This window comes from Mus caroli, chromosome 13, assembly GCF_900094665.2.
Source record: "Mus caroli chromosome 13, CAROLI_EIJ_v1.1, whole genome shotgun sequence".
Lineage (NCBI taxonomy): Eukaryota > Metazoa > Chordata > Mammalia > Rodentia > Muridae > Mus > Mus caroli.
Window position 1 is genome coordinate 89,142,284 of NC_034582.1, and position 12,283 is coordinate 89,154,566.

Here is a 12,283-nt window from a genome sequence, read left to right on the forward strand (position 1 = left end):
GAAGAAGAAGAAGAAGAAGAAGAAGAAGAAGAAGAAGAAGAAGAAGAAGAAGAAGAAGAAGAAGAAGAAGAAGAAGAAGAAGAAGAAGAAGAAGAAACAAAAGGAAGAAAATGAAAGAAGTAACAGGTGGAAGGCAGAAGGCATAAAGCCTCTAACAGAGCCAGCAAACCATTCCCAGAGATTCCTAGCAGGCTTCTGCTTCCTTAGTCCAGGTTGCCTGGTAAGACTAGCTCCCCAAGCTGTACAACGTATTAGGAAATAAAGTATTTTAGCTGGTCCCATACAGCCTGCATAAACAGAGTTCTGCTGTGTGGAGAAAGGCAGACTGTGTACCAGGCCAAGAGCAATCTGCCCCATGACACTTCCTTTTATAAGTGGCTGAATTTGTGGGTGCTCTCTATTTGAAAAATAAGTCATAACAATGTGGGAAAGTTTTAAACAGGGCCTAAGACCTGGAATAAATAATTGTGTGATGTCAGTATATCAAGGTTAACATAACTTATTGCTAATAAGTGTACGTCTATAACATATGTAAGTCACATCACAGTCTGTAAATGGTAAGGACATAGACCCACAGAAGGTACAGACTTTGGATCTGTTTCTGCCATCTGCTAGCGTACTAGCCATCTTTATTTGCCTTTCTTCTTCAGTTGCTCTACAAAGTAATCGTTACACGCAACCGTCAGAGCTGCCACCATGACCACAAACTCATTAAAATCCACTTCGTTGTCCTTATTGGCGTCCAGGTCCTGCATTATCTTATCCACCAACTGGGGATCCTTTTGGCACTAAAAAGAAAAAGAAAGTTTCTAACTTGGGGGCCTGGAGGGTCATGACAACTGAAGTCACATCTTCCTTCTGTTTGCATGCAAGTTTTCATTCTCCTACAGACAATCCCCAACATCTCTTTACAAGACAATCCAAGTCAGCCTAGAGTCTAAACCCCTGCCTTAGGACCACAGAAACCAGCTCAACCCCACAGGGCCAGAAAACCAAAGGAAACACATTCAAGTGAATTATGGATGCTAGAAATGCATTTACTGGAGACCACGGGAAAAACACCAGGACACTGGAAGACAGCGCAGTGACACAGGCAGAGGACCAGGACACCTCAGGATAGTTGGGTGACATATAAACAGACGCTTCAAAGTCAAAGGGGACAACGAGTGGCTCTACCATCTACCATCAGTAGACTTTGGAGCAATCATGTAACATTTCAGAATTCCCTAATTTATCCCGTAGAAAGAATAGTCTTTGCCAACATGGCATGGAGGTGCTCTAACTCATTTGAAGGTGCTTAGTACCAAGTTGGCTGGATAAGGCCAGTAAAAGTACTGGACACCTGAATAAATCTGAATTTCAGATTAAACAGCGTGCATTTTTCACTAAGTGTGACCCAAGTATGATATGGGGTATAAACTATTTTATCTCATAACTGCACTTAGGACAGTGTCTGAAACACAGAAAAAGAACTATCCAGGAGCCATTTTCCTTACCGCTATCGTTAGGATCTCCAAGTGTTGACAATTACATTGAGGTTTGTTTGTTTTGTTTTTATCCAACATTCAATATTCTGGTGCAACAATAAAAGATGTGGCTGGTCATACCTAGGGCTATCATTATAATTAATAATGGCTAGCTATACCTGGAGCTTTAGACAGTGGAAAGGAAAGCGGCTCCTGCCAGTGTATGCAGAAAACAAGATCTCCAGGATCTACTTCCCCAGCACCTTAGGGTCTTGAGGCAAATGATGGACAGAATGTTCAGAACACCTGTCCCCAAAGCCATCCCCTCTCTATGCACCAGCAGATGAGGCAGAAAGACAGACTCACTGTGAGGAACTCTGTGAGTTCTCGCTGTAACAGCATCTTCAGCTCCCCCTTGTTGAGCTTGAACCTGTCCCCCTCCTTGCAAGAGTACCGGTGGAAGATGCGAATCATGGTGTCCATAGCCATCTCCAGCTGGGTGGGCATGCTGACAGTGGAGTGGATCACTCCTGGAGCAGGAAGCCAAACCAGGGGGAAGGCACTCGCTCAAAGAAAGCAGATGGGGACCCGTCAGCTCTTTCCTGAAAACAGAATACACCGGCGACAGTTCTTAAACTCTAATAATGCTCCACTAAAGACGGTGTTCTGCTTATTTTAGAGCAAGCTACGAGACCACTGCAGGTGTTCTTACTCCACCCCTATTCCCATTCCTGCGACCTGAGGACCTCCAATGGTTCACAGTTTTGCAACCAAACAGGCCCAGAGTTCTGTTAGAACACAGAAACGAAAAATAAATAAATAAATAGAGCAAAAGAAAAGGAAAATTCTTTACTTCCTACCTGTTCAGCAAGATGTGGCTGTCTACAGATGTTCACAGTTGCCGATCCCTGGGTTTCCACCTGGCACACCTGTTCCCAACGAGTGACAATTATCAGAGACCAGAGACTCAACTGGGGATGCCTCTGAGTCTGTTTTTAATCAGCAGAATGAACAGGTGTGTGCTGCTGCCCCGAGGGCCATGGAGGAAGGGGAGTGGGTGTTAGAGAGGAGAAGAGCAGAATGGGAAGGGAAAGCCCTCTGCTCTGCTCCTGTGGGAATATGGGTACAGCTTGTTGCTAGGAAGTTGATGACCAGAATGGAGTCTAAAAATAAAGGAGCAAAGAAGAAACACTGTTGCAAACCTAGACTCTCCTCAGCAATGCTCTTGCAAGGTCAAGGGAGCAGGCTCTACAGACGACGGCAGACCCGATGGAGTTCTCACTGTCAGAAATGGAAACACTAGAAGCTGCCTGGGCACATGCCCTGCGATGAAGAATCCATGTAGCTGAGAGTGGGGGCTACTGTCTGTTACCCCAGCTCCTCAAAATTTGAAGTAGGAAGACCATGAGTTTGAGGCCAGACTGAGATATAGTGAGTCCCAGACTGGCTTGTGTTAAAGGGAGACCTGATATTGAAATTCATAAAAGAACAAAATAAGAGAGGGAGAAAGAGAGAGAGAGAGAGAAAGAAAGAAAGAAAGAAAGAGAAAGAGACAAAGAGTGAGAACATGTGTGCATGTGTGTGTGCACATGTGCCACAGACCCTCTGGGCCCCTTTGTCTGCGTGGAACGGGTCTTTAGTAGCGGGTGGGCAAAGTGTTGGATGAGATGACAGACAGATGCACACAGGAGAGGTTGTGTAGAATCTGAATGTAATATCAAATCGAGCATCAAACTTTTTATACAGAAGACAATAAGGAAGTTGGGTGACACACCAGCAAGGTACAAAGAGGTTACTGGATTCTTACATAAAACAGAGGAATGCAAACACAGAAGGTCTAACAGGAACTGCCTGGGATAGAATTCATTGTTAACAACTGGGATCAACAAGGGCTCCACCTAAGATTCACTTAATCTTAGAAGCCAGAGTCAAGGGTTTCGTGCCCTTGCCATAGTTCCTATTTAGTCTACTGTATAGTCCACCTTTCCCTTAGGCCATTGTAAATACGTGTGTATGGGTGTAACTCAGCTATCTATAGTTCTAAGTATCTACTCTGGTTTCTCCTTAGGTCTGAAACTTCCTTCTTCCTTGGTGATGGTAAATTCCTGTGTAGGGTAGTGACCTAGCTTTTATTCAAAGTGATAGTGTAGTACCAGAGGCAATTCTGAATGTCACTGAATAGCAACATTCTTACTGAATTTCCAAGTCCATGGTCTTGCTCAAGGACTTTCTAGGACTGTTGGAACACTGGTGAAGGCTTTAGCTATGTCAGAATTCAATCTTAAAAGGCACTTATAATAGGATAATACTAAAAGAGAGCATGTGGATCCATACACTAGACTAACTCGGGAATGGAAAATTAAGGTATGGGTTAGAGAGAACACCAGACTCCAGGAGTGAGTTTCCATGAAACTCTTTTGCCTTGTGAGTAGTTTCCAAGCCTCAGCCTGTCAAGCTGACTTGACCAGAGTGTGTGGCACACATGCATGTTCACACTCTCAATCTTGTGTCTTCCTAATGAATCACTAAGGACTCAATTAGTACCTGGGCCACATAACGGGTGACAAGGCAGAAGAAGGTGGTTGAGCGTAAGTCTTCCTGGTTTATATGATTAACACCGATCTTAGGCTTATCACGTAGAGGGATACATTACCTGGTGTCTGTGGAGGACAGAAAAGCTTCATACATAGAACTGTGTAGGAGGATTCTCACATAAATCAAGCTAAGGAGGGGGACAGAGGGCTTGAGTTGACTCCCCAGGTGTGGCAGCGGGGAGAATCTTGTCTGGAAGCCAATCCTACTGTTATGTTTCCTGGACTGTGTTAAATTCGAAGAGCACTGGTGTCTTCTTTAGGTTCTGCTCTCCTGCTAAGACTGTCCCCAAGGCTTTGTGGCCACCTTCCCTCCATTTTGAAAGCTCTCTTACACTCCCGCTCTGAAATGTTGTTCCCGGGATATTCTTGGACACTTCTATAATCCCGAAATCTTTAGCCCAGATGTCTGCTAAGCAACAGGATAATCTGTCCAGCTTCCACCCGGACCCCTTTTTGCTGAAGAGTCCCATAAGCTTTTCAAACTTGATTAGCATCAGACTAAAACACCTTCCCTCGGTCCCACCTCTTGCTCCTCTTGGACAATCTTGGTCCACTTTTCACGCCAGCTCCTGTCACCGTTTAAATGCCCACTCCTTGCCAGTCCTTGCCACCTTCAGACCCGGAGGTACTCAGTGCAGACTGTCTGTGCTCCTGCAGTCGGGTCCCCATTCTGCTGTCACAGTTAATTACAAGGGAATCATCACTCTCTCATCTCAGCTCTGTCCCTGCCTACAACCCAGAGAAATGCTGGTCTCTCCTGCCTTGACGGTGTCCCACCTACTCACTGACGACTGAAGGCAAATGCCACCTCTTCCAGCTACTTGCCTGCACTTTCTCCAACTCCCCACTCCTCCCAGGGAACCTCCTCCTCTCTTTTAGCACAGTGCTTTGGGAACATTCCTGTAATTGCTGCCACACGTTCTCCACACTTGGAATGAGTACCTGGATCCTAAGCTCCAATATGCCTGGTCCATCTTTGTATTTTACAATACTTAGCATGAAATTAGGCATGTGGAAGTGCTCAGACCGACATGCTATGAGCCACCTGTGTGACTGATAACTGCAATCCCCCACTCTTAGGAGCTGAGGCAGGAGGATGGTAAATCTAAGGTCATCCTGAGCCACATGGTGAATTTAAGACAAGCCTGGGCTATAAAATACTTATTTTAGAAGGGGGAGTTGAAAAGGAGAGGGAGAAGATTGGAGCAGGGAAAGGAAGAGGGAGAGAGGGAAAGAGAGAGAGAGGGAAAGTTGAGAGAGGGAGAGAAGGGAGGGGAGAGAAAAGAGAAAGGGGAGAGAGAGAGAAAGGAGAGAGAGGAGAGAGAGGGAGAGAGAACCCACTAGCCATGATACATAGACAATGAACTAGGGAAGGGATCTGTGGTCTCCCAAGAAACTGGACTTTGTCTAGGTTACTTGTCCAAATAATTAATCGCCTTTATTCTGCATTAAAACTTTGCTTACCAAAGGGAGAGGGGGTTATTTCGATGAAATACAGTTTGAGTTTGCATTGAAAGTGCACCGAAGCTACAGGTGCACAAAAGTGGGTAAACAGTGTGGTGTGCATGACTCTCAGCAACACTGTGTTCAAATCGTATTCAACCACAGGACTCTTTATTTGGAAAACTCAAGTGACAGGTAAGACTTGTAATAGAAAAGGTAGCAAAGGGTGAAATGGATTTAAGAACTAAGAGCTTGACTTCCCCATGCTGGACTTGCAAAGCTAGGCAGGTTCCTGTTTCTGAGGCCAGTGAGACATAAAGGTTTCCTTTGGTGTGTGCTGCCCCTTAGTGTCAAGTTCTGAAACTGCATCTGAGCGCCCTCTCAAGAATGCTCTTGGATTTGAGCCCATAAAACACTGACTGTTAGCAGGGGCTTATAAACCAGCCCTGGGTATGGCAGTCTCTAGATGGTCCATCCTTTCGTCTCAGCTCCAAACTTTGTCTCCATCCCATAATCAGCCTCCAAACGCTGACACCATTGCATACACTAGCAAGATTTTGCTGAAAGGACCCTGATATAGCTGTCTCTTGTGAGGCTATGCCGGGGCCTAGCAAACACAGAAGTGGATGCTCACAGTCAGCTATTGGATGGATCACAGGGCCCCCAGTGGAGGAGCTAGAGAAAGTACCCAAGGAGCTAAAGGGATCTGAAACCCTATAGGTGGAACAACATTATGAACTAACCAGTACCCCCACCCTCACCCCCAGAGCTCGTGTTTCTAGCTGCATATGTATCAGAAGATGGCCTAGTTGGCCATCCGTGGAAAGAGAGGCCCATTGGTCATGCAAACTTTATATGCCTCAGTACAGGGGAACACCAGGGCCAAGAAGTGGGAGTTGGGGGAGAGGGGAGTGGGGGGGGTATGGGGGTACTTTTGGGATAGCATTGGAAATGTAAATGAAGAAAATACCTAATTAAAAAAAAAGAAAAAGAAAAAGAAACCCAGCCCCAGTCTGAGATTGCCAGAAAACATTAAGAAACAAAGGTAACACCAGGGTTCAACAAGGCTCTGTCACCCTGGGGACACAGGCACACTGGTGACAAATGCACAGAAGAGCCGTTGTTGTCTCAATGTGTACTCCTTTCATCGATGCATGACTCTGGACACTCAGAGCTAAAACGCCCAATTCTACATCACAGTTAGTGTCCAAAGAAGGAGGAAATGGAAGTGAGTGAAGAAGTTTAAAAGAAAGATGACTGGGGACTAGAGAGGATGGAGATGGATGAAATTCACAAGCTTGAGATTATTAAATTCTATTTTATTTGTTTATTTGTCTATGAATTGCTTATTTAATGTGTATGGTGCAGGTGTGTGGTGTGGCTAGGAGGCCAAAGAGGAGTTGGGTCCTTGGGAACTTGGAGTTACTGACAGTTGTGAGCCACTATGTGGGTGCTGGGACCTGAACTGGGTCGTCTGCTAGGACAGCCAGTGCTCTTAACTGCAGAGCCAACTGCCCCACCTGGAGAATTCTCTTTTGAGTACAATGCTTGAAAGTGAACCCAACAAGGGAAAGAAGGGGCTGGAAAGATGAGTGCTGGCTGCTCAGTCCTCAGGAAGAGAGCTGGGCTTCCAGTACCTAACCAAGTGAGTATCCCCACACATCTGTGACTCCAGATCTCAGGTGTCTAACACCCTCCTCTGACTCCCGTGCTCAAAAGTAGACACACACACACACATCACAAACATACACATACACACATGCATACATATACACAAACACACACCACAAACACATACACACAGATACACACACACCACAAACACATACACACATATATACAAACACACATACACACCCCACAAAATCTTGTCAGCATGAGAAAAAGCTAACAAACTATTGAATTATTCTACCTAAGGAAGAGAACTGGCTTTAAGGGCATTGAGCATAGGGAGGATTAGTACTAGAAAGGCTGGTCACTGCTGGCCACTGCTGGCCACTGCTGGCCATTGCTGGTCACTACTCTGTTGTCACTGGCACGATCAGATAAAGAATAACTTTTAAAATATTAACAGAAGGGCTGGAGAGATAGCCCGACAGTCAAGAGCACTGGCTGCTCTTGCAGAGGACCAAGCTTGGGTCCTAGCACTGACACGGTGCCTCATGCTGTCTATAACTCGAGTTCCAGGCTCATTCTTCTGATTTCCAAGGGCAGCAGGCACACATGGACCCATACAGGCAAAACATTCCTACACATAAAATAAAAACAAATCTTTAAACATTGATATACACATTTTTAAAAATTAAAAATTCCCTAGGCATTGCAAACGTGACTAGAAAGTGTCTTAAAAAATTATCTGAAAATAATACAGGTCTCTTATACAAATGCCTAACAAATAAAACACAAAAGCCTATTAACTGGCCTAGTGTACCCATTGGCTGCAGGGAGTGAACAACTCTTGATCTGGATCCCGACCAGTCACACTGGCTGTGTAGAAACAAGCACGCAACGTGTATACAGGCGAGTGGCAGTCACCCGTGCCAGATCCAAGCCTCAGCTTGTGTCCGTTGTCAGGACTAGCTACCACCAACTAAAAGCACACCCCTCCTTTGGCCAGAATGCTGAAACAAGGTCTCAGTGGTAGCTAACCTTCAAAAAGATGCCCTGCGATCCCTCCTCCTGGTGTTCTGACTTCGTGTGATCCCCTTGAGGTAGGTTAAGGGGGGAAAGTTAAGGAAAAGAGAGCAGGAAGAAAATCCTTCACCCCAAAGTCGGGCTCAAGTCTATCATCGGCTGGGCGTCAAGAATTCTGGCACCGACCTGTGGGCAGATGGCTTGGCCAGTAAAGTGCTTGCCTTGTGAGCATTGGGACCAGGGATTCGATCCCTGGAAGCCACGTTAGAATGAAGGGAGGAAGAAGTGCATGAATCCCAGCACAGTCAGCAGCCCCTGGGAAAGTTGCCTACAGAGACCATATTCCTTTGTGTGGAGAAATTTCAAGTGAGAATGTTAAGATAACAACAAACCATACTTACAGCCTGAGTGTATATGGTTTGTTCTCCTTTCCCAGACGTAAGCCTACAATTTTCAAGGAACCTGACAAGAAACCCCATTTATAATAAAGCACCCATCTTAACTCCCTCTGGCAACCCTTGGGCTCATAGTTTTATTTTATCAGATTATAATCCACACACCCTCAGGGCGACCGTATACTCTTACTAGAAAAAGAGGGAAAGAGTGGGGAGAAAGTTTCTTAGGAGCCATCTGAGGTGTGACTTGAAAGCCCCCAAACCACATGTGCCATTGTTACATACTTCATATATACTACTACATATATGCTACTGTTACAAGAGTCCCTCTTGAGAGGCTCACAACCCTGGTCTTGGATCCGTCTTATGCTTTCCCTGAGAACCTCTTAAACCCCTTGAATAAATTCCAGCTCCTTCATGCCATCTTGCCCTGAAATTCTTTCTGGATGAAGTCACAAATTCAGTTAGTTGTGCCCAAGTGGAGATCAGTGAGAATTCCTCGGGTTGCTACGGGCAGCTCCAGCCAACTTACACCCACACGTGTAGACTGTGTTCCCCGACTCGGACAGGAATAGGAAACACATCCTGCTTTGCTCCTGCTTAGATCTCTCCATCTGGATGCAGTCAGCGGCTCATGAGGTTTCATGGAGAGATCCCTGAGGCAAAGAACTCAGGTCTGTGAAGAGCTCGGGTGGAGGTAGATCCCAGCTGCAGCCAGAGCTTTAGAGCCTCAAACAACCCTTCAAGAAACCAGAAACCAGGATTCTAACTAAACAGTTCCCGAACCCTTGTTCTTCTGTTCTGTGACAATACAGAACTAAGGCCACCTATCAGATCTTTAGAGTCCTTTTAAAACGGTTCTTCGAGAGATGGTGCAATGTAAATAGATGTGCTTCTTTAAGAGAATTTTGTTTGGAACTAAAATGACGAACGGAATTTCCATGTGGCTTCAGAAAAAAACAAAAAAACCAAACAAACAAACAAACAAAAAACAAACCTGCAAGCCCCTGCAAGAGAGGGCACTGTGCCCTAAACGAGGGAAATGGGAAACAACATTTTTGTTCATTTGTGTTCTGTTTTCTGAGGCATGGTTGCTCTGTGTAGCCCTGGCTGTTCTGGAACTCACTTTATAGATCAGGCTGACCTTGCATTCACAGAAATCCACCTGCCCCTGCCTCTGGAGTGCTGGGATTAAGGTGTGCACCACACCAGTTTGGGCAATGAAAATGTGAATAAACAATAAGTTTTCAGCAAGTCACCTCCTTAACATCTATTTTATTTCACATACATGAATGATTTGCCTGCACGTATGTGAGTATATCATGTGCATGCCTGGTACGGGCACAGTAAAGGATGCTGGGTCCTCTAGAACTGGCCTTGTGGATGGTTGTGAGCCACCATGTGGTCACTGGAAACTAAACCCAGTCCTCTGCAAGAACAAGGAGTGCTCTTGACTGCTAAGCCATCTTTCCAGGCCCCTCCTCAATATCTTAATAGAATTCATCAATATTAAGCTCTCAGGGCTTCATCTTTACCACAAACCATCATTCTGGTGCTGAAAGTGTCACTCATGCTGCAAAGCCCTGCTGTGTCAGAGCTCAGCATCAACTCGGCAAGGTCTGTTCTGTGAGAATGCCTCAGGTTACTTCCAAAGCCCCTTGGGTTGCCTAATGATGCTTCCAGAGCATACTTTCATGGCATCCAACCCAAAAGTGCAACCCCTCTCTAGGACTGCAAAATACATACATGCATACATACATACATACATGCATACATACATACATACATACATACATACATACATACATGCACGCGCGCGCACACACACACATATCAGTATCTCAGGGAGCTGGTCACTTTAGATGTCCAGCAAAAAAATCTAGGTTTCAATTAATGGCACCCTGAGAAGGGTCCTACTTTGCAGTGTAAACCCATCTCCCCTGTCTTCTGACATACATGAGGGTTTACATCAGTTACATCATGGGCAATGGCTGTAAGGTTCAGTGGCACAAATGAAGGCTGGTTGAGTGTGGAGGCCACACTGGGAGTGGTTCTCGTCTCATACGCTCTGAAGTGCGTTTTTGGATCTCGCTTGTGGAAGTCTTCTCACCTTTGCATGGGACTCAGAGTTGGGAGGTCAGCCTGGTGAGTTCCATTCATCAGAGTGCCTCTCCAGGGAGCCCTGCCTGCCCTTGCTCCAGAAAACAGGCCCACTTTCTCCATGAAGAACTCATCTAGCAAGACTGGATGTGCAGGTTACAAACCCAGTTCACCCCGTTGCCGAGGCAGACAGAGTGCCGGGGACTTTGGAGTCTGTGTGTTAAGGAAAGCTTCTTCCTCCTAAGTGGCTGTGGCTTAGGGTCCAGGTCCAAGATCCCCCTCACCTGCTCCTTTGGACTTTAACACCTAACTCAGATTCCAGAAAAGGTGCCCTCTCCTCTTCAGTACACCACCCATTTAATCAGCAGCTCAGAAATAGACAGATGTTGGTAAAACGTGGCTCAAGACTCCTTACCTTAGCTTTGAAGTTCATGTGATAAAGAGATAGTCCTCTTGTGTTGATTTCACTCCCACTGAATGGGTATTGGATGTCTGACCGACATTTCTCCTGCTAAATCTGTCTGGCTATAGCTTAATGATCACTTGGGGATGTTGTATGGCCACAGCTGGGCATTTCTCAGTTAGGATTGTTCCTTACATCATCGCTCCTAAGGGGGTTAGTGGTAAGGCTGTCACCCCATTCATTTATAAGCATACCTTTGTATTTGCTTCTGGTTTCCTGAAGCAGGGTCTCACTCTACAGCCCATGCTGACCTAGAACTTGCTGTGTAGCCACTGCTGCCCTCGCACTTGTAAGAATCTCCGTATCTTAGCCTCCCAAGTGCTGGAAGTGTAGGGACCCCGTGGCTGGCGTACACACACACACATTACAGAGTGCTATAAACATGCCTATGCCAGGCCTAAAGACTCCACGCTTTGAAGTTTGTAACAGTAGCCCGGTGTGACAGTGTACATCTATACTCTCAATACTTGGGAAACTGAGGCAGAAAAATCATGAGTTCCAGGCCAGACTGGACTTTGCAGAGTTTGAGGTCAGTCTAGTCTACATAGTAAGACCCTAGATCCAAAAACAAAACCAGAAGCTGACATGTGCTGCATACCTCTTCCAATACTTGAGAGACAGAGGCAGGAGGACTGCAGTAAGTTTGAGGTCAGCCTGGTTTGTATAGACATTTCCAAGCAAGCCAGGGCCTCATTGGAAGAATCTGTCTCATAGAAACAAACCAACAACAATGAAAAACACAAAGGAACTGTGTTTCAATTAGCCCTGACACTGTCTCCCGTGTCTTAGCACTCGGGACTTCATTTCCTCTCACCCTACTCTTAACTAGATAGATACTTCAGATATCAGTTTGTGCTGTGACTGGAGCAGAGTGGGTAGCCTGCAGCACCGGGAAGGAATGAAAGATTGGCAGGATGTGTTGGGTTAGCCCTCTATCGCTATGACAAAATACTTAAGAAGGTGGCTCATGGTTTCAGTCCATGATCACTGGGCTCTGTTGTTTCTGGATATACAGTTAAGTAGAGTACAATGGTAGAGAAGGTAGTCTGAACTAATCTGTTAGTGTCATGGTTGACCCATGGACAGAGAGAGGGAAGGGAGAGGGGAAGAGAGGAAGAGGGGAAGAGGGAGGGGAGAAGGGAAGAGAGGGAGAGGGGAAGAGAGGGAGAGGGGAGGAGGGAGGGGAGA

The 12,283-nt window shown here is 45.8% G+C and overlaps 1 protein-coding gene across 1 annotated transcript; it reads right to left on the reverse strand.

Annotated features, from left to right (window-relative positions):
* Positions 1-596: 596 nt before the first annotated feature.
* Positions 597-2,397, reverse strand: S100z (S100 calcium binding protein Z). Its single transcript, XM_021181037.1, has 3 exons — positions 2,327-2,397; positions 1,833-2,068; positions 597-788 (listed from the first exon to the last, which is right to left on the reverse strand). The coding sequence occupies exons 2-3, from the start codon at positions 1,971-1,973 to the stop codon at positions 630-632; spliced, it is 300 nt and encodes a 99-aa protein (XP_021036696.1). The 5' UTR covers positions 1,974-2,068; positions 2,327-2,397; the 3' UTR covers positions 597-629.
* Between the last annotated feature and the right edge of the window lie 9,886 nt (positions 2,398-12,283).

Excerpts from the sequence above, each read along its gene's own strand:
- S100z (XM_021181037.1), bottom strand. The coding sequence starts at position 1,973 with ATGCCCACCCAGCTGGAGATGGCTATGGACACCATGATTCGCATCTTC. Across the intron at positions 789-1,832 it reads AACTCACAGAGTTCCTCACA|TGCCAAAAGGATCCCCAGTT; the intron begins GTGAGTCTGTCT and ends TTTTCTTTTTAG.